The 16184-nt window shown below is 49.8% G+C and overlaps 6 protein-coding genes; 3 read left to right on the top strand and 3 right to left on the bottom strand.

Annotated features, from left to right (window-relative positions):
• Positions 1–3993: 3993 nt before the first annotated feature.
• On the bottom strand, positions 3994–5772 carry GSTUM_00011312001 (uncharacterized protein; the record flags this gene model as incomplete). Its single annotated transcript, XM_002841848.1, has 2 exons — positions 3994–5031; positions 5209–5772. The coding sequence occupies 2 exons, from the start codon at positions 5770–5772 to the stop codon at positions 3994–3996; spliced, it is 1602 nt and encodes a 533-aa protein (XP_002841894.1).
• Positions 5773–5991: 219 nt separating this feature from the next.
• GSTUM_00011313001 (uncharacterized protein) lies at positions 5992–7542 on the top strand. XM_002841849.2 has 3 exons: positions 5992–6223; positions 6278–6556; positions 6613–7542. The coding sequence occupies exons 1-3, from the start codon at positions 6107–6109 to the stop codon at positions 7393–7395; spliced, it is 1179 nt and encodes a 392-aa protein (XP_002841895.1). The 5' UTR covers positions 5992–6106; the 3' UTR covers positions 7396–7542.
• A 342-nt stretch (positions 7543–7884) lies between these two features.
• On the top strand, positions 7885–8246 carry GSTUM_00011314001 (uncharacterized protein; the record flags this gene model as incomplete). The annotated part of the gene is made up of 3 exons (XM_002841850.1): positions 7885–7970; positions 8023–8146; positions 8202–8246. The coding sequence occupies 3 exons, from the start codon at positions 7885–7887 to the stop codon at positions 8244–8246; spliced, it is 255 nt and encodes an 84-aa protein (XP_002841896.1).
• A 140-nt stretch (positions 8247–8386) lies between these two features.
• GSTUM_00011315001 (uncharacterized protein) lies at positions 8387–9853 on the bottom strand. XM_002841851.2 has 6 exons: positions 9762–9853; positions 9505–9706; positions 9360–9458; positions 9183–9311; positions 8723–9114; positions 8387–8674 (listed from the first exon to the last, which is right to left on the bottom strand). Exons 1-6 carry the CDS (start codon positions 9786–9788, stop codon positions 8513–8515), a joined length of 1011 nt encoding a protein of 336 aa, XP_002841897.1. The 5' UTR covers positions 9789–9853; the 3' UTR covers positions 8387–8512.
• A 136-nt stretch (positions 9854–9989) lies between these two features.
• On the top strand, positions 9990–11263 carry GSTUM_00011316001 (uncharacterized protein). XM_002841852.2 has 3 exons: positions 9990–10150; positions 10217–10274; positions 10323–11263. The coding sequence occupies exons 1-3, from the start codon at positions 10058–10060 to the stop codon at positions 11201–11203; spliced, it is 1032 nt and encodes a 343-aa protein (XP_002841898.1). The 5' UTR covers positions 9990–10057; the 3' UTR covers positions 11204–11263.
• Positions 11264–12742: 1479 nt separating this feature from the next.
• On the bottom strand, positions 12743–15160 carry GSTUM_00011317001 (uncharacterized protein; the record flags this gene model as incomplete). The annotated part of the gene is made up of 8 exons (XM_002841853.1): positions 12743–12832; positions 12897–12998; positions 13101–13999; positions 14107–14313; positions 14365–14403; positions 14459–14542; positions 14600–14981; positions 15089–15160. The coding sequence occupies 8 exons, from the start codon at positions 15158–15160 to the stop codon at positions 12743–12745; spliced, it is 1875 nt and encodes a 624-aa protein (XP_002841899.1).
• Positions 15161–16184: the final 1024 nt, after the last annotated feature.

Below are 16184 nucleotides of genomic sequence, written 5' to 3' on the forward strand. Positions count from 1 at the left end.
GAGTGCCGCTAGTCCGACATGTCGATAGATATTGGAAAACACTTTCCCTCAGATCTCATATAAGCTCCAATTGGGTAGGCAGGGGTCTAATTCTTTTTAAAAAAATTATTATTATTTTTATCAACGAGTTCTATCGACATCGCCGAATACCATGTAACAATTCTTTTAGACGTATGATACTGGAATTAATCGTATCAGTAGATCCGAATGCGTATGGGAGGGAAATATCCGTATGGTAGGAAACTACGGTGCCAATTACCCTGTCTCCAGCCCATCAAATGTCGGCCACTATAATCGGCTTCTTCGGGGGCACACGGTAAGCCATCACTCGAATCGTGACTAGTGGAAAACTTGAGGGGAAGACAAGACCTAAGTAGTGGTATTATCTAGCAGCAACCCCAGCAGATTGGAAGTGCTCTCACTACGAGATTCAGACGTTCGTCCCCTAAGAAGGGATCACCGAACACATACGATCAGACCCCAATGAAACAATCGCAGAGCTCAAAGCTAAAGGCCCCGATGGGATTGACTTTTACGGGCCATCTGGTGCCGGGCATGTGTTGCATAAACTCAAACCTAATCTCATCCGAAGATCATCACATCACTACCCCGGCCACCAGGCACAGACTAACTCATAACTCTACCCCTCCCCCAGAAAAACCCTAGTCGCCATCAAACTTATGCAGATATACCGCTGGCATACCTACGACATCTTCTGGGCAGATGCAAGCACTCCCACTGTTGGACGGAAGTGTTTCTTGGCTGCTCACCGCACATTTCCCTTATGGCAAAGACCCCACAACACTAACCCTCTTGGTATCAACTACTCTGACACCTCTATGTTTGACTACTGGTTAGTCCTACACATAAAACACCATATGTGACAACATCTGCGATGATACCTGTGACAACTCCGTGTTAGGGTGTTACCCCTATCATATGGAAATACCGAATGTCCTCGGCCAGAGCATACCCTCGGTCGAATTCACTTATCCTTGGCCGAAGTGGCAAAGTGGACAATAGTGAAACTGAATGTGATGGAGAACACGGCATACGCTGGAAGTATGTGGAAGCAGATCAGTATGATCTAGGGAATGATAAAAGGCAGCTTGTTTTCCCTTGGTTAATAGTTTTCGTTCATTATCCAATCTGTCTCTCTTTCCTCCGTTACTCGCATTTGGGTCATATCAGTCTTTCCTGTTTTTTATTACCTATCGTTGTTCTTTGTGAGAATATTTCTCCAGTTAGGATATTGAAATTCATCTTTACATCTTTGCCCTGCCTAAGTCAACATTGTCCAAATCGCTGCCGTAATCCTTGTTGTTTTAAACCCACCACCCTTGCAAAAGATTTCCAGCACATTTTAGATCTCCTGAAAAACAGTGCTAGCACACACCAACTTCCTCAACCGGGCATATGGGGACACGATACCGTCCGCAAAATCAGCCGACAAACGACTCCCAATCCCCGAGGACCCCATTAACAAAACTACTGCCATGAAAAATACTAACAACACGATGGCCAACGACACTAGCAGCTATGAAAACCTCCTCTCAGTCGTGAAATCAGAGCCCGAATCCCCTTCCAGGCGAAACTGGCTCCTAGTTTTCGACAACCTTACAGACGAAGCGGTCATAACGAGGGTTCCTCCCCAAGAGCCCGAACGGCATGATAATCTTTACAGCAAGGTCCCTCCACCTGACTTCTGGGCTAGGCTGTCGGACCGTCGAAGTGCCAAGAATGAGCCCTACTAACGCAGTGTTACTCTTTAAGATAAACAACCGCAACCCGGGGGAGTCAGAGGTGAAGCAAGATGAAGCCATGGAGCTTGTGGAGTTGCTAGAGCATTTCCCAGCAAGAATTGTCGATGCGGCGCTGCACATGAGTGAAAACCGTGTTTCGGTGCGGGAGTACTTGGCCGAACTCAGGACCGCGAGGAGACTCGCGGAGCAGCGTAGTAGGCCTTGGAGGCTCTTCGGACTTGGTGGTATTTATTGGTGCTAGAACGGGGCGGCAGTGGCGGGTCGCTTTGTGGTTTTTTTTCAGTTTTACTCACGTGGGCGATTGGCTTTAGGAGAGGTTGATGTTTTTCGTTGTATAGATGATACATGTATCATACGTCGTGGATGAATAATTGTAGCTTTCTCTAGCCCGTTGGCTGTGAGCGCTACTCTGTGGGAGGAGGCAGGCTGCTAAACTTACGGTAATACTCTCAATGACTTCCGTACCCCAGTGCACTCTAAAGATAGGGCGTCTTAGAATGTCCTGAAGGTATTCCATGTTCCCACACATACCAGACACAGCTAAAGTTGCCGAAGCCGCTTCTAAATAAAGAATCCCGATTTCATGCATTGTTGATACTTCGGGGGGGGGAGGGTCGATCTCTGTTGCCGTCCGTCCTACGATCACTCCCTACCACAGTCCTTAGCAGTAGCCTTGTAACAATACACATAATATCACTCGCCCCCACTGCCAAACTAAACACCTAAGACCACAGCGGCTCCGCACCATTAGAACTAGGCAGGCTCAAGGCTGGTACTTTCATCAATTTCCGTAGCAAAGTGGCGGCTCTCACAGTTGATAGTAATCGTCAAGGACAAATTACATGCCGGCGCAAACCCGCCAGAAGAAGTAAATTCAGGGATAGAATGCTTCTGTTCTCACGGAAGTTGAACACAGCCCCTCCGTTCGAAATGTAGAGTTATCCGGAAAACGGTAGCGTTACCTCCCACCCCATGGCAAGTGCTGCCAGTGTCCGGAAAATTACTGGCACAATTCTGAGTGGGGAGGGTCGGATAATGTGCTAGTTCTGGGAAGGCCTAACGTATTCAGTGTTCTTTGAGAGCTTTTTTTCTTCTGGAAATCTTCCCCTTCAGCCCTTGCGTATATACGCAGAGGTGAATGATATAAGTGAGCTGGGAAGTCCTCCTTGCACCAATAAATTTCATTTTCATTACCGACGTGATTTCCTATTCTGGGAAAACTGTAATTTCGCATAGCACTATACTCGTGTGTCCTACCGTGGCTTTCGCGCAGGTAGGGGTGTGTGGATAGGTGCTAATAGGAAGGTACTTATGACCTCGTTCGAGGGTTGTGCCTATAGGTAATCGCGAGGAGCAGATATATCTCAATCGCCCAGAAGCAAAGCTGCTGGAATCCTCAGTGCCCCAACCCAGGTTACTGGAGCCGAGTGAGGGTACCCTCTCCCAACAGAAACATCCTCCGTTATGATACCAAAATTCTCATAACCCAGTGGCCCACTCCGCTCATATCTCTTTCCCTTGGTTTGCCAAAATACTGCGCCAGCCACTTGCGTAATAATATTATAACTGTTTCGCAGCTTGTGGGTTATGAAAGTTCGAGTAGTAGTGATTCTCACGTCTCACCGCCGTAGTATCCGAGATTCCTAATACTAGTCAAATTAGGTTGAGTTTTTGTTCGCTCCCTTGGCCTCCCTCACAGGCCCCCGCAGAATAAACCCACGAGCTAGGCCTATCAGGACCGGGAGTTGCCCAAACACTACAATATATGGCCGGTACCAAACTGGTGAAGGGGGTAGACATAGGTAGATTCTAGCAATCCGCATCGTCAACACCATATATAATTCTTTCAAGGGGGGATTAGCCGGCCACCAAAACCAAGGTTCATGTGTCCCATGCTATGTCCTTCTCCGGGGCTACCCCCACGTCCCCAGGAAGGACGGGGAGGAAAGGATGAGGGCAGACGCGGATTCGATGACTGACTTGACAATCCTGTTCAAAGCATTGTGCCTGAATTTAAGATCGGGGGTCACAAGTGGTGATAAGTGTATGGCTTAAGGAAACGCTTATGATAATGCTGCTTAGGTCTAACCCCCAAGTTAGGCGTCACAAGAAACCTATTTGCAAGCTGGGGAACCCCGAGTGATATGTGGTGAGCGACACCCCGACACCTCAGATCACACGATATTGATCTAGAAGGATATCTATTCCATGTCCATATGAATAGCGCAAGCTACAAAAACCCCAGAATTGACTTCATCCAATCGACCGCAGCCTCAACCCCCTCCTGCTTCAAAGCGCTAATAGGTAACAATCCAATATCCTCCCTATCCCCCCTCCTCTTTTTCTCAGTCTCCAAGTATCTCTGCAACGCCACGAACTTCCCTTCAGTATTTGGCAGATCCGCCTTATTAGCGATGACAAACCAGCGCTTCGAAGTCATTCGTGGAGGCTCATTCCTGGGTTTCTGACTGAACACGAAGCCAGACTCTGGCTCAAAGTATTCGAAAGTTCCATCCTCTTCGTTGAAACGTATGTGCATGGTGGTAGGAGTGCGTCTACGTTCAGGCTCGCAAGCTTCAGCCATCGGTTCAATGAAGCGGTCGTCGGAGTGCGTTTCGCCACTCATTTCGCTCATCATCCCGCGCACGGTTGACTCGCCTTCGTCTCCGACGAAGCCTTGCTCGTAGGCTTTTATCTCTCGCCAGAGGCCCTTTAAGTCCTCGACTGGGTCTTCGCGGGAAAGGTCGATGACGAAGCAGAGAGCTTTCGCACGCTCAATGTGTCTGAGGAAGCCATGCCCCAAGCCTCTGTTCAAGTGGGCGTCGGCGATTAGTCCGGGGATGTCAGCGATTGTGAACCTTGGGAGGCGTTTCTGCGTCTCTCCGGGTCTGGGCGGTGGGAGGTGACGCTCCTCCATCACTACTGTTCCAATGTTTGGCGCTAAGGTTGTGAACGCCCATTCACCCACTCTAGCTTTCCGCCCGGAGACCGCCCGTAAGAAGGAGGATTTCCCGGCGTTGGGCAGCCCAACGAGCCCAATATCCGCGAGCATTTTCAGCTCTAGTTGGATCTTCATTCGAATCCCCTTCCCACCTTTCGTCGCGAACATCGGCCTTCGTCGGCCATCCGTTACGAAGTTTGGATTCCCAAGCCCCCCCGGAGCTCCAGGCACTAGTAATATAGGTTCCATAGTCGGCTTTGAGAGGTCCAAATACACGTTCCGCGGATGGGTAATTTCTAGCATCGTCGAAGCGCTTAAGTGGTGAGTCTTCGGGTACTTTACCGCCATGAAGCCCTCGCTCATGGTGTTCTCAGCGGCGCTGCGTGGGTAATGAACCCATTCGTCGTGACGGCCATGTTGTTTAGATTTATCGCCAACATCCCCATCCGGCAGCTCCTCCAACTCCTCCCCTACTGGGTCCCAGCGGGAGATTTCCCGGAGAACTGTGCCAACGGGGACCCGAATAATTACGTCGTCCCCTCGCTTCCCGTTGATAGAGCTACCCTTTCCGTTTCTTCCTGGCTTTGCCCGAATCGTGCCTTCTCGGGAGAGCTTATGAAGTGATGTCTCGCCGTAGACAGCTTGAACGAATATCGAACCTCCGCTGCCGCCATTCCCGCCGTTTGCGGGGCCGTAAGGGATGAATTTCTCTCGTAAGAATGAAACACAGCCGTTGCCACCAGAGCCAGCAATCAGAGTCAACTCTTGCATATCCGCAAATGGGGCAGTGGAGTATTCCGCATAGGGATGCTGGGGCTGCTGGACCGATACCAGTTCTACATCCTCTTCTACCAATTGATGCTGTACTGAATTGACATTACTTCTTAACTCTGGCTGTTCTGTAGTGGTTGACAGGGCACGACGGTGGGGCCGTGATAGGGTGGGGGTGAGGGGTCGTGCCGCAATGCCTGGGGCCAGAAATGGGTATAAGAACGGTGTCCATGTATTTAACTGAGTAATCCAGATCCTGGAGCTCTGCGGTAAACCTTGCACAAGGCGCAGCGGCATTTTTGATATTTTTGGTTTCTGAATTTTTTGTGTATGGTAAATTTAAGCTTGAAATTTTGTAGGCAATGACGCTATTGAGGTTACTGCTATTTTCGCTTGAGTCGGAAGCCGGGTAACTTCATCGAGTGAGGCCCTCAAGGAATGGCTGTGTCCAAGTTACCCGGCATTCGCGTTTTCCATTGAGCTGCTCTACTCGTCATTTCTCTCACCTTCTTGTCCCCGACCTAGATCTGGTGTCTTTCTCAGTTCATCGTTTTCATAATTCCAACCGCCCCCGATATATCTCAAGCTCTGTAATACCACTCAAGGGCCGCACATTTCCAAACCGCTAAACATGTCCGGGGCTCGCCATTGGGAGCAAGACAAGGAGGCGACAGTTTACATCGGAAACCTGGACGAGCGAGTATCAGATGCGCTAGTATGGGAGCTCATGCTGCAAGCTGGCCGAATAGTTCATATTCCTCCTCCTTTCATTCTGATCTACAATTCTAACAAATTTCTTTAGGTAAATGTCCACTTGCCGAAAGACCGCGTAACGCAAACTCACCAAGGGTTCGGTTTCGTCGAGTTCATCTCAGAGGAAGACGCAGAATATGCGGCGCGGATAATGAACCAAGTCCGTCTATACGGAAAGCCTATTCGAGTGAATAAGGCCTCGGCGGATAAACAGAAAACCGTTGAGGTCGGCGCAGAACTATTTGTGGGGAATTTGGATCCAATGGTGGATGAAAAGACACTGTTTGATACATTCACTACTTTTGGGAACTTAGTTTCTGCTCCAAAGGTGCGCTTTGCGAACACACTTCGTACTATGTGACAGGATTTCTAATGACCGTATAGATTGCCCGCGACGACCAAGGAATCTCCAAAGGATTCGGTTTCATATCCTACGATTCCTTCGAAGCATCCGACAAAGCCATAGAATCCATGCACAACCAATTCCTCATGAACAAAGAAATCAACGTCCAGTACGCCTACAAGAAAGACGGAAAGGGAGAACGTCATGGAGACCAAGCCGAACGCCTCCTCGCAGCGCAGGCAAAGAAACACAATGTACAAATCACCCCCCAGCAACTACCCGCCCAACTCTTCGCACCAACTGGCCCAACCAGCGGCGTCCCCCCAATTCCAGTCGGTGCCGGCCCACCAGCACCCTCGGCTCCAGGAAACTTCCAACGGGGCCCCCCAGCAAGGCCTCAAAACGGAATGACAAATCCCCACGACCAAGGTTTCCAGGGCGGCTTCCACGCACCCCCTCCCGGACCACCGCAAGGCCTCCCACCCGCCGGCAGAGGTGGTGCTCCGCAGCATCATGCACCCCCCCACCAACCGCAGCTTGCGCCTCCTCCGCAGGGCCTGCCGGCTCGTCCGCCTCCGCCGGTCGGGTTTCAGCCGCATCAGCAACATGCCTATGGCAGACCCCCACCGCCAGTGGGGTTCGCTCAGCCGATGCACCCTGGCTTCAGTCAGCCGCCTCCTCTGCCGGCGGGTTTCGGAAGTCCACAGCAACAGGCGCCTCAAGGGTTTCCCGGACAGGCTCCTGGAGCTCCACCGGGAGCCACAGGGTTTGCTCCTCCTGGGCCTCCGCCACCGGGGTATGGCGGGTACGGAAGGGGACGGTAGACAGATAGACGTTTCTGGATGGGAAATGTTCTAATGTGCATGTCCTTTTCTCCTCGTTCTAACTTTATTCGTTTCGCGGAAATATTGAGCGCTGAACAAAAGTTTGTCACATAGTAGCAGCTTGTATTAGTACCGTATCTTTATTTACTTTTCTCTCTCGCTTGTATGATATGATACAATGACCATGTCGTGATACCGTTTTCCCTAATATCGTACTCTCTAAACAGCCTCAAACACGGTTGCCCATCAAAGCCTAATAATGCAAGGAACATGAGCCTGGCCCACCTGCCAAGTCTGCGGCTCTCCCTCGAGTTACTTACTACCCGCAAACCATCCCAACCCAAACCACCCAAACGAATCCAACGACCTGTATCCTACTCGAGTACTGTACTCGTACTCGTACACCCATCGTCCTCCCTCAAAACCTCACCTTACCTCACCTCTACATACATATCCACATACATACACACATACGTACCAATAAAAACAATGGCCGACAAACTCCGCGCGACCCAACAACTAGAGCAACTCCAAGCCCGCTACGTCGGTACCGGCCACGCCGACACCACAAAATTGTACCAACCTCCCCTTCCCCCCAACATTACATTTTGAAGCTAATAGAACAAGCGAATGGGTTTCAAACGTGCATAGAGATACCTATGCGAGTTATATCGGACATCCGCCGTTGCTGGAATACATGAGTGTTGCGACGGGCGAGCCGATGGCGAAAATGAGGACGAAGTTTATCGAGGTGAGCTTGGTTCCTCTTGAGGAGGTGGGGGAATTGGGGAGGCTAATTGGTGTAGAAAATGATTCAGCCGGTTGGAAAGCCACCGGAGAAGGAGGATTAGAGGTGGGGGTTATTGAAGAGCTGTGTGGGGTTTGCGGGGGGTTTTAATTCAGATGAGGGACTTTGTGGCTGGTTTTACAGGATGTATACTACGATAGCGGTGCACCAGACATTATATCTTATAGTTGTTCATTATTCTCGCCAATGAAAAGTGATTGTGGGTAATGATACAGCTATGGGTTAATTATTGGAAAACAGAACAACAGCAAGCCTCTCCCTAACGCCTTTGCTTGAACATAAGGGTCACAAGTGTACAGCCAAGTAATATTAAACTTCATCTTCTGACCCAGCCTGCCTCTGAGTGCCATTGCTTCTCCTCTCCCTCCGTCTGTGCGAACCCTGGACCTGGGACGCGCCAGCCTCAGGATCGAATCCGATGTTTCTCATCATTCGCTTTTCGACGTCCTCGGGGACGTTGGTAGCATAGACCTACGCCCATTAGTGAGTTCTCAAAGTGATGAGAGTGAAGGGACAAACCGTTTTGATCATAGATAGAACACCATCCGTTCCAATCTCAACCTTTCCCCGGGGGCCAAGAACGTAGTCAAATGTGCCGTCATTAGCGTTGTCGTCTTTCTGCTTTGAGATGTAGCCATGACGGATCATTGACTGAAGGACCTTCTCGGTCTCCCCAGCTGCGGTGTTTCTGTCTGCGTTCATGCGTCTGAGGTAGCGGTCAAGCTTGGTTTCTGCAATAGAACGACCATTGAGGTAGATTAGAGACACGATCATAGTAGTGAGACCAACATAGGCTTGTTCTTTGACACCGAACGGTTGGACAATCTCTGGCTCGCGAAATTTCTCAGGGAGGATGGTGGTGAGGACGTAATATTTTGAAGTTGAAGGAACTTTGTCACTGGTTTGCGCAGCTGGATTTCTCAAGCAGTGTCAGACAACTTTTCAATGTAACAAAAATAATGCAATGGATTCCACTCACCTCTCCTCTGACTGAGCTTCGTCTTCTCACGAAGGGGAAGCTCTACCATTCTCATCCCAAATACACGTTCTAGTTCCAATTGAGCGCCGGCAAAGACCTCTTTGAACATTCGCCCATGTGAACCGAGGACTAGAGAACTGTTAGAAGTAAGATACATGAGGAGGCTATTGAACAGACCCTTGCTCGATATCTCAGTGCGCTTTATCGGCACACGGGTGTATTCTGCAGAGATGGCATATCTAACGAGTTTCTTGATCATACGTTCCTTGTTTGAATCTAATTTGTTAGCTACAAAGAGTTTTCCGGTTGGAAAAAAACGAACCTTGAGTTGCTTCTATGCCCTCAGCACCGCTAGCAACTTCATCCTCAACGTCATCTTGTTCTGCAGAGACACTTCTCAGGCGATCTCTTCTAGCGCCCTGCGTTGAGCTCTCGCCATTGTTGCGCCGGGAGCTTTGCGGAGGTACCAGCCTGCGACGTTGTGGTGGACTAGCTTCTGAGTCCGACTCAAGAGGTGGTACTGGCTGGGAGATCAGGTCAACATATTGTATTGTATGGATGTAGAGATCTGGATCATACCATACGGCGCTTGGCACCCGGAGCCATAATGTTCTCAGTTTTGGTTGACGGTCGAACTCTGGTGGAATGTGAAGAAATTGGTTGTAACAGTGTTGGATAAGGCGCGTGTCAAGGATAAAGAGCGGCAACACTGCCTTACTTAGCTTGGCAGCACATTCTTATGACGTGAAGTAAAGGTAGGGTAACAGTGCAGATACAATCACCGTCGGTTCGATTCCCCACCAAAATATTCATCAAACCTCCACAACTTCAGTGATAGTAGAGTGCTGCTCCTATCGCTACCCACATCATCTATCATGTCTGAAGTTCACCTCCTCTTTCACCAGCCCATTGCCGATCACTCCTTCAGTGCGGACAGGTCTCTCTTAGCTGTATCTCGGGATACTAAAGTTGAGCTCTATAAACGTTCCGGGTCGGGATTCACCCTTCAGGATGAACTGGCTGGGCATGACAAGACTGTTACTAGTGTTGACATCGCACCGAATACTAGGAGGATTGTTACTTGCTCCCAAGGTATTCCCCATTCGCTCCATCTTAGGATCCTATGTTAATGTTATTCAGATCGTAACGCTCTAGTCTGGGAACCATCCCCAACAGGCTGGAAGCCAACTCTCGTCCTACTCCGTATCAACCGTGCTGCAACACACGTTCGTTGGTCCCCTGACGAGACCAAATTCGCCGTTGGCTCCGGTGCGCGTGTCATCGCTGTGTGCTACTTTGAGGGAGAAAACGACTGGTGGGTGTCAAAGCACATCAAAAAACCTCTCCGTTCCACCGTCTTCTCACTCGCCTGGCATCCCAATTCCGTCTTACTCGCTGCCGGTTCCGCAGACGCTCATGCCCGCGTGTTCTCCTCGTTCATCAAAGGTGTAGACCAACGCCCTGAGCCAACCGTCTGGGGAGAGCGTATTCCCTTCAACACTGTTTGCGGGGAATATATCAATAGCTCTGGTGGCTGGGTCCATTCAGTTGCTTTCTCGCCTTCTGGAAATGCACTTGCATTCGCTGCCCATGACAGTAGTGTTACCGTTGTGTACCCGTCCGCACCGGAACAACCACCACATGCGGTTCTTAGTGTGACGACCCAAATGTTGCCGTTTGTTACGCTTTGCTGGACCCGTGAGGACCAACTCGTTGCCGCCGGTCACGACTGTCACCCGGTTGTTTTCGAGGGTAACATGGGGGGATGGAGGCTGGCATACTCTGTTGACGACCCGCGCAAGTCTGCAGGTTCCGGTGCAAGTCAGGAATCTAGTGCATTGAACATGTTTAGGCAGATGGATTTGAAAGGAAAGAGTTCGGCGGATGACACCAACTTGAAGACAATTCATCAGAACTCGATCACTATCTTGAGGCCTTATGAGGGCAGGGCGGGAAATGTTACTAAGTTCAGCTCTAGTGGTGTTGATGGAAGGGTTGTGGTTTTTTCTGTGAAGAGTTAATGTGGCGCTTTCGCCTAAGCGCATTATTGAGTTTGCTAGAATTTAGATATCATTGTGTAATTTTGGAAATGGGCCGTTTGAAATGATACCAGGAGCGCGGTGGATGTAGATGGAATGAGAATGACGCGAGCTCTTCCACCCAGCAAACACTACGAACATCGTCGATAGTCCATTCTCGGCCCCCTGCACCATTTCTACCCAGCATTAACATGCTGCCCAGGGCATAATTCAATACATTACAACTCGTGGACATTGCCAGCAACGATAGCGTTCTCGCAAAAAGTTCCAAAAGTAGGGACATCCGAAAGAGGGAGGACTTCCTCACTCCAGAGAGATATGAAGCACCCAAATTTCTCACTTCAATTCCATCACCTTACCGACACGGGTCATTTCACACTCTCCGTTACCTTATGCTCTCTGACTCTAGCAAGTAACCTACTTCTTGCTCGTCACCTAGCCAGACCTTGACAAAATGCCCATTCAAAGAGGGCTGTCTCAAGGCTAAAGAGGATGCTACGGCACACATGGCCTAATCGGGCCATTTCTCTCTTTCTAATCCCCGCAACCAAATCTTTAGCGAGTGACACATTATGATCCCCCAAGACAGGTCGTTGCCAGGCCAAATGCCAAACGGATAACCATATAATACAAGTATTATGATATACGATACTCAGGAGATCTACTACGATACAACGATACAACCACTTTCGCCCATGGAAGAAATAAAGTGGCAAAGAGACCACAAGAAAACATCACCCCCTCTAGACCTACCCATCACTCTCACACACACTCGGCATATCCATTTCCAACAGGGATCCGAAACCGTAACAGCGAACACCGCTTGTTCGCGCTTGCCTCATCAACCTTACCGCCGACCGACCTGTAAGTATCATACTCGGTGTCATGGCAGACTTAACTTATAGGTCAATCTTGATATCGACTGCCCGCAACACACACTGAGTCGGAACAATGGTTCGTGGGGTGTGCATGGCTTGGCGGTATGATAGCGGGGGGGTTTCCGGCGTCCGGTGGCGGTGCGTAAGGCGTGGTTATTCGCCTGAGTAGGGTACCGTATGATAGGAGTCTCCGGATAGGAGTGTATCCTCCCCCTTCCAGCAGTGTCACGAAAAGTGGAGGTCAGTTAAAGTATATAAGAGAGCGCGCCACTAGCATGCGACTATGTATGCAGTGCGATATTCGAAACGTCTTATATTGTCAGTTCTTACGGTACTTGATCGCGGTTACTGAAGGTATTTGGTATTACTGCGGCCGTTTCTTTAATTACGCCTGCTGTAATAAAAGGCCAATTTGTAAAGAGCAGCTTCATCATTGTCATATTCAAGGATTTAAACAAAAGCGGCGATTATATAAATAAATAAGATCGGTGGTCCAACACATTCCTATGAGAGGAAGAGGGTGTTGAAAGAGTGAAAGAACAAAAAGTGAAGCAAGAAAGGAGGCGGTGGAAGGAAATATCCGTGCTCTCTTGTATCTTATATGCTGACCCCAAGAATAATGATACGATACTATCAGTGCAATTTACCCATCTTTGCTGTAAATAGTGCCGGAGGAGCGTTGTGCACTCTCAGCCGCCTCCACTTTCGCTTCTGCCTTTTCTTCTCTCGCCATCTATCCCGCCCCATCCCGAATACAGTCAGTTTCAAGCTCCTCCATGAAGGGGAAAAAAACTCACCGTCTTCTCATCATGGCTATACCCCATCGAGCTCCAAAACCTTAATCCAAGACTCGACCCGCCGATGCCGCCACCGGCAGCAGCGGCCGCCCCCTTGCAGACCTTCTCCCTGTTCATCCTTCCGAAAAGCGCACTGGGAGGTGGTCTCTCCCTCTCCCTCTCCCCCTCCCCTTCTCCCTTTCCCTCCTGCATCATAGCGAGCACCTCCTTCGCGCGCTTCTTCTCAACCTTCTTCCTGGTCTTCGAGAATTTAGCATCCGACCAAGCCTTCGCTTCCAGCCACCTGCGCACTGGCTCCGGCTTAACAACACCGATCTGGTCGGGCGCCAGCTGCATCCCGGGGAGTTCCTGTACGGGGGGCAATTCGAAAATGCGGCCCTGGTGGTCGATCTGTTGTCTAATCATGTTGTCCTCAAACGGGGGCACGCTCTGGGAATTGGACTCTTTGATTGTGCCAGTCTGGCGCAACCTGTGGTGGCCCGGGGGGACGGCGCTGTTCTCGTCCGTGGAGATCACGGAGATGTCGTCGTCCTCATCGACTTCTATGCTCGTGTTCGTCGCGTTCGACAGCGCCCATGCACCAAAGTGCGCTATCACGCGGAACATCAGTTTTGCAGGACGGGTGAAGGAAAGTGTGGGCGTGACGTGGCAACAGCCATCGTAGACTTGCAGCCAAACTCTTGTCGGGGGGTAATTTTTCCCCAGCGCTGCTTGCTGGCGCCCCGATGGGTCTTTGGCCAAATGACCGGGCCAGGTTGGGTACTTGTCGGGATTTGCGGCTTTGTGCGCTATGTAGATTTGCTCGTCTCTTAGGATCTCGCCGCCGCCAGATATTATTAGTAGTGGCGGGAGGCCGCCGAGGGTGCTCTGTAGGACTGGGGAGACGAGGGGGTGGTCCATTAGGTCGTTTGTGGTGTACATGTGGATTTGGTCCTTGAGGGTTACCAGGCTTCCGGCTATTGTTACGGTTTTTTTGTGAACGGTGATTATTGGTGGTTTCTCTGGATCCGTTGAAGCATCGACATCTTCTTCGGTTGGGGGCGGCCAAGCCTGTGAAGGCTTGTGAAAGAATCCGTGGGGTGGCATGAAATCATGTTCATTTCCTAGTCGTTTGTTAGCCACCGCCATCAGAGAGTCTAGGACTCGGTCATCGAGAATCACTCGAGTAGTTAAAGCCCCGCCGTTTCTTGTGCTTTCGGCTCTAACTTACCCGCGACGATGCTAGGGAAGCTGTGGCAAAGATCTACCCAAGGACTAATCAATACAGCCCCGGCAGGCATTGGGAGTCCCTGATCCCGAAGGATCACCAAGAGAGATAGTACCATCCCTCCGCCGGCCGAATCACCAGCTAGGATGATTGTTTCGGGGCTCTGTATTGATATCAAATAGATATAACATGCGAGAACATCATAGATTGCTATTAGTCTTGTTAATATCTACTATAAGCTAGTGGTCGAAGGCGGCGTACCACATGGAAACGGGAACTGCGGAGCAAGCCGGTACCGTGCTATAGAACCCGTAAGGTGAGTATAGGCTAATAAATACCATAAAAGATTCCATACGTGCAAATACTCTAGCCTTGAGCTTCCGGGCGTGTCTCTGTAGTTGATACCTATGTTCATCGACACTCCCGAAAAAGTAACCGCCTAACCAAGAATCCGTGATCAGCTCTATCCCTTTCACAGGTCAAGGCTGGAACCAACCTCCATGAACATAGAACATAGTTCTCGGTAGGGTTTCCGGGTGCCTAGTTCGGGCCCACCAGTCTTTCCTCATCTCTACCCATTCAGCAGTCAACTCCTTCGGCGCCCATTTCCACCATTGCTCGCCCCCGACCTTCTCGACGCCATCCGGGCCAAGGTGTTCAACGACGTGTGCGGCAGACTTTTCCAAGAACTCGGCAGGAATAGATTCATCCTCAGTGTGCACCCAAATAGGGTGCGGGACGTACTGCGAGGTGAAGGCTTGTAGCTGCTCGACGGTGTGTTGAGATGCGTAGACCAAAAACTTTCGGACAAGCTCTACACCCCCGTGGTACGAGAGATTGGCCTTTGGTGTGTTTTCTAGATGTTTATTATCGAGGAACTACGGTAGTTTGGATCAGCTTCTTCCTTCCATCTTTCTTTCTTCGCTTGTTTGTTTTTTTTGGATGATTTAAAAGGTGAAAAGGGGGGGAGGGTGTTTCGTTGTACGTGAGAGAGAGCAGTGGAAACTATTGTCGGGGTAGCAGCAGAAGCGACAGTGAAAGTGTTGAAGGGTGACATCCCCCACGCGATGGAAATACCGATAAGCGAAGGAAGCTGGTTGAACACAGAGAGCTTAGGGGCACAGAACCACAGAACACACACAAAGAAGTTTCAGTTAGTTGGTTCAAAGAAGGGCAAAGAGTAAAAGGGGTGTAATTATTATGGTAGTTGCCGATATGTCGGATGCTACTGTGCGAGTACAGTATCGTGCAATATTGGTAACAGTAACAACGATGCTCTGGTCAACCACCTCCTCTTTCTCAGGACCCCAATCCCACTTTATTATATACACGTACTACTGACCTATCTTGTGGCACCATAACAAGCGTGCAATACCGGCACTCTTTATCCTCGCTTCACCTACCGGTATGCGTCTTTCAATTAACACAAGCCCTTATTTATTCAGTTTGCAATTTACACTCCACGGTAACTTAGTTAAAAACGATGGTACTTGTAACGCGTCCAACACCTCCAGATCGCTCATAATACTACCGTAGCTGGTCGCTCATAATACGGTATGATAATAATATTATTATGATACAAAGATCTACTTGCAAGTAAGCGTGCCAAGCTAGGGTCTACCAAGATGCTGGTACTGTACTTGTACGAGTATGATACTCGAGTACGGTACTAGTACAGTAAGAACCAGTGATAATCCATGTCTTCTCATAGATCCAGTATCAACTCACCGAAGTATGATACAAGTTCTCGTACTCGTGCAGGAGCAAAAAAAGCTAAATGGCCCCCCGCGGGGATCGCGGTGCCTAACTCAGATTGTGCCCATACAACACATACGAGACAGCCATGGCACAGCTTGGCTCAAGGTTTATGTAAAGCGCGCCCTCCTTTGTCAAAGAAACTGTCCACCCACCAACCTGTGACCTAGCGCAGGGTATACTACAGAATATGCTCTAACAAGAGGTATGATACATCAGCCATTATCTGAACCCGCCCACCCACGTCCCTCATGCAGCACAGAAGACTGCCATGCCAGATTGGGGTAATGAAATACCTACGGCATCGCCGGAGAAGGTAGATAGAG

This window comes from Tuber melanosporum (assembly GCF_000151645.1).
Source record: "Tuber melanosporum whole genome shotgun sequence assembly, scaffold_82, strain Mel28".
NCBI classification, from domain to species: Eukaryota; Fungi; Ascomycota; class Pezizomycetes; order Pezizales; family Tuberaceae; genus Tuber; species Tuber melanosporum.

What these genes read in the sequence shown, in the direction of transcription:
- GSTUM_00011315001 (XM_002841851.2), bottom strand. Translation starts at nt 9,788, where the DNA reads ATGGCTCCGGGTGCCAAGCGCCGTATG. An exon ending in GGGCATAGAAGCAACTCAAG is followed by an intron (nt 9,459 to 9,504) that starts GTTCGTTTTTTT and finishes CTAACAAATTAG; the next exon opens with ATTCAAACAAGGAACGTATG. An exon ending in TTCTATCTATGATCAAAACG is followed by an intron (nt 8,675 to 8,722) that starts GTTTGTCCCTTC and finishes TAATGGGCGTAG; the next exon opens with GTCTATGCTACCAACGTCCC.
- GSTUM_00011313001 (XM_002841849.2), top strand. Translation starts at nt 6,107, where the DNA reads ATGTCCGGGGCTCGCCATTGGGAGCAAGACAAGGAGGCGACAGTTTAC. An exon ending in TGCTGCAAGCTGGCCGAATA is followed by an intron (nt 6,224 to 6,277) that starts GTTCATATTCCT and finishes AAATTTCTTTAG; the next exon opens with GTAAATGTCCACTTGCCGAA. An exon ending in ACTTAGTTTCTGCTCCAAAG is followed by an intron (nt 6,557 to 6,612) that starts GTGCGCTTTGCG and finishes ATGACCGTATAG; the next exon opens with ATTGCCCGCGACGACCAAGG.
- GSTUM_00011316001 (XM_002841852.2), top strand. Translation starts at nt 10,058, where the DNA reads ATGTCTGAAGTTCACCTCCTCTTTCACCAGCCCATTGCCGATCACTCC. An exon ending in CTGTATCTCGGGATACTAAA is followed by an intron (nt 10,151 to 10,216) that starts GTTGAGCTCTAT and finishes GGGCATGACAAG; the next exon opens with ACTGTTACTAGTGTTGACAT. An exon ending in GATTGTTACTTGCTCCCAAG is followed by an intron (nt 10,275 to 10,322) that starts GTATTCCCCATT and finishes AATGTTATTCAG; the next exon opens with ATCGTAACGCTCTAGTCTGG.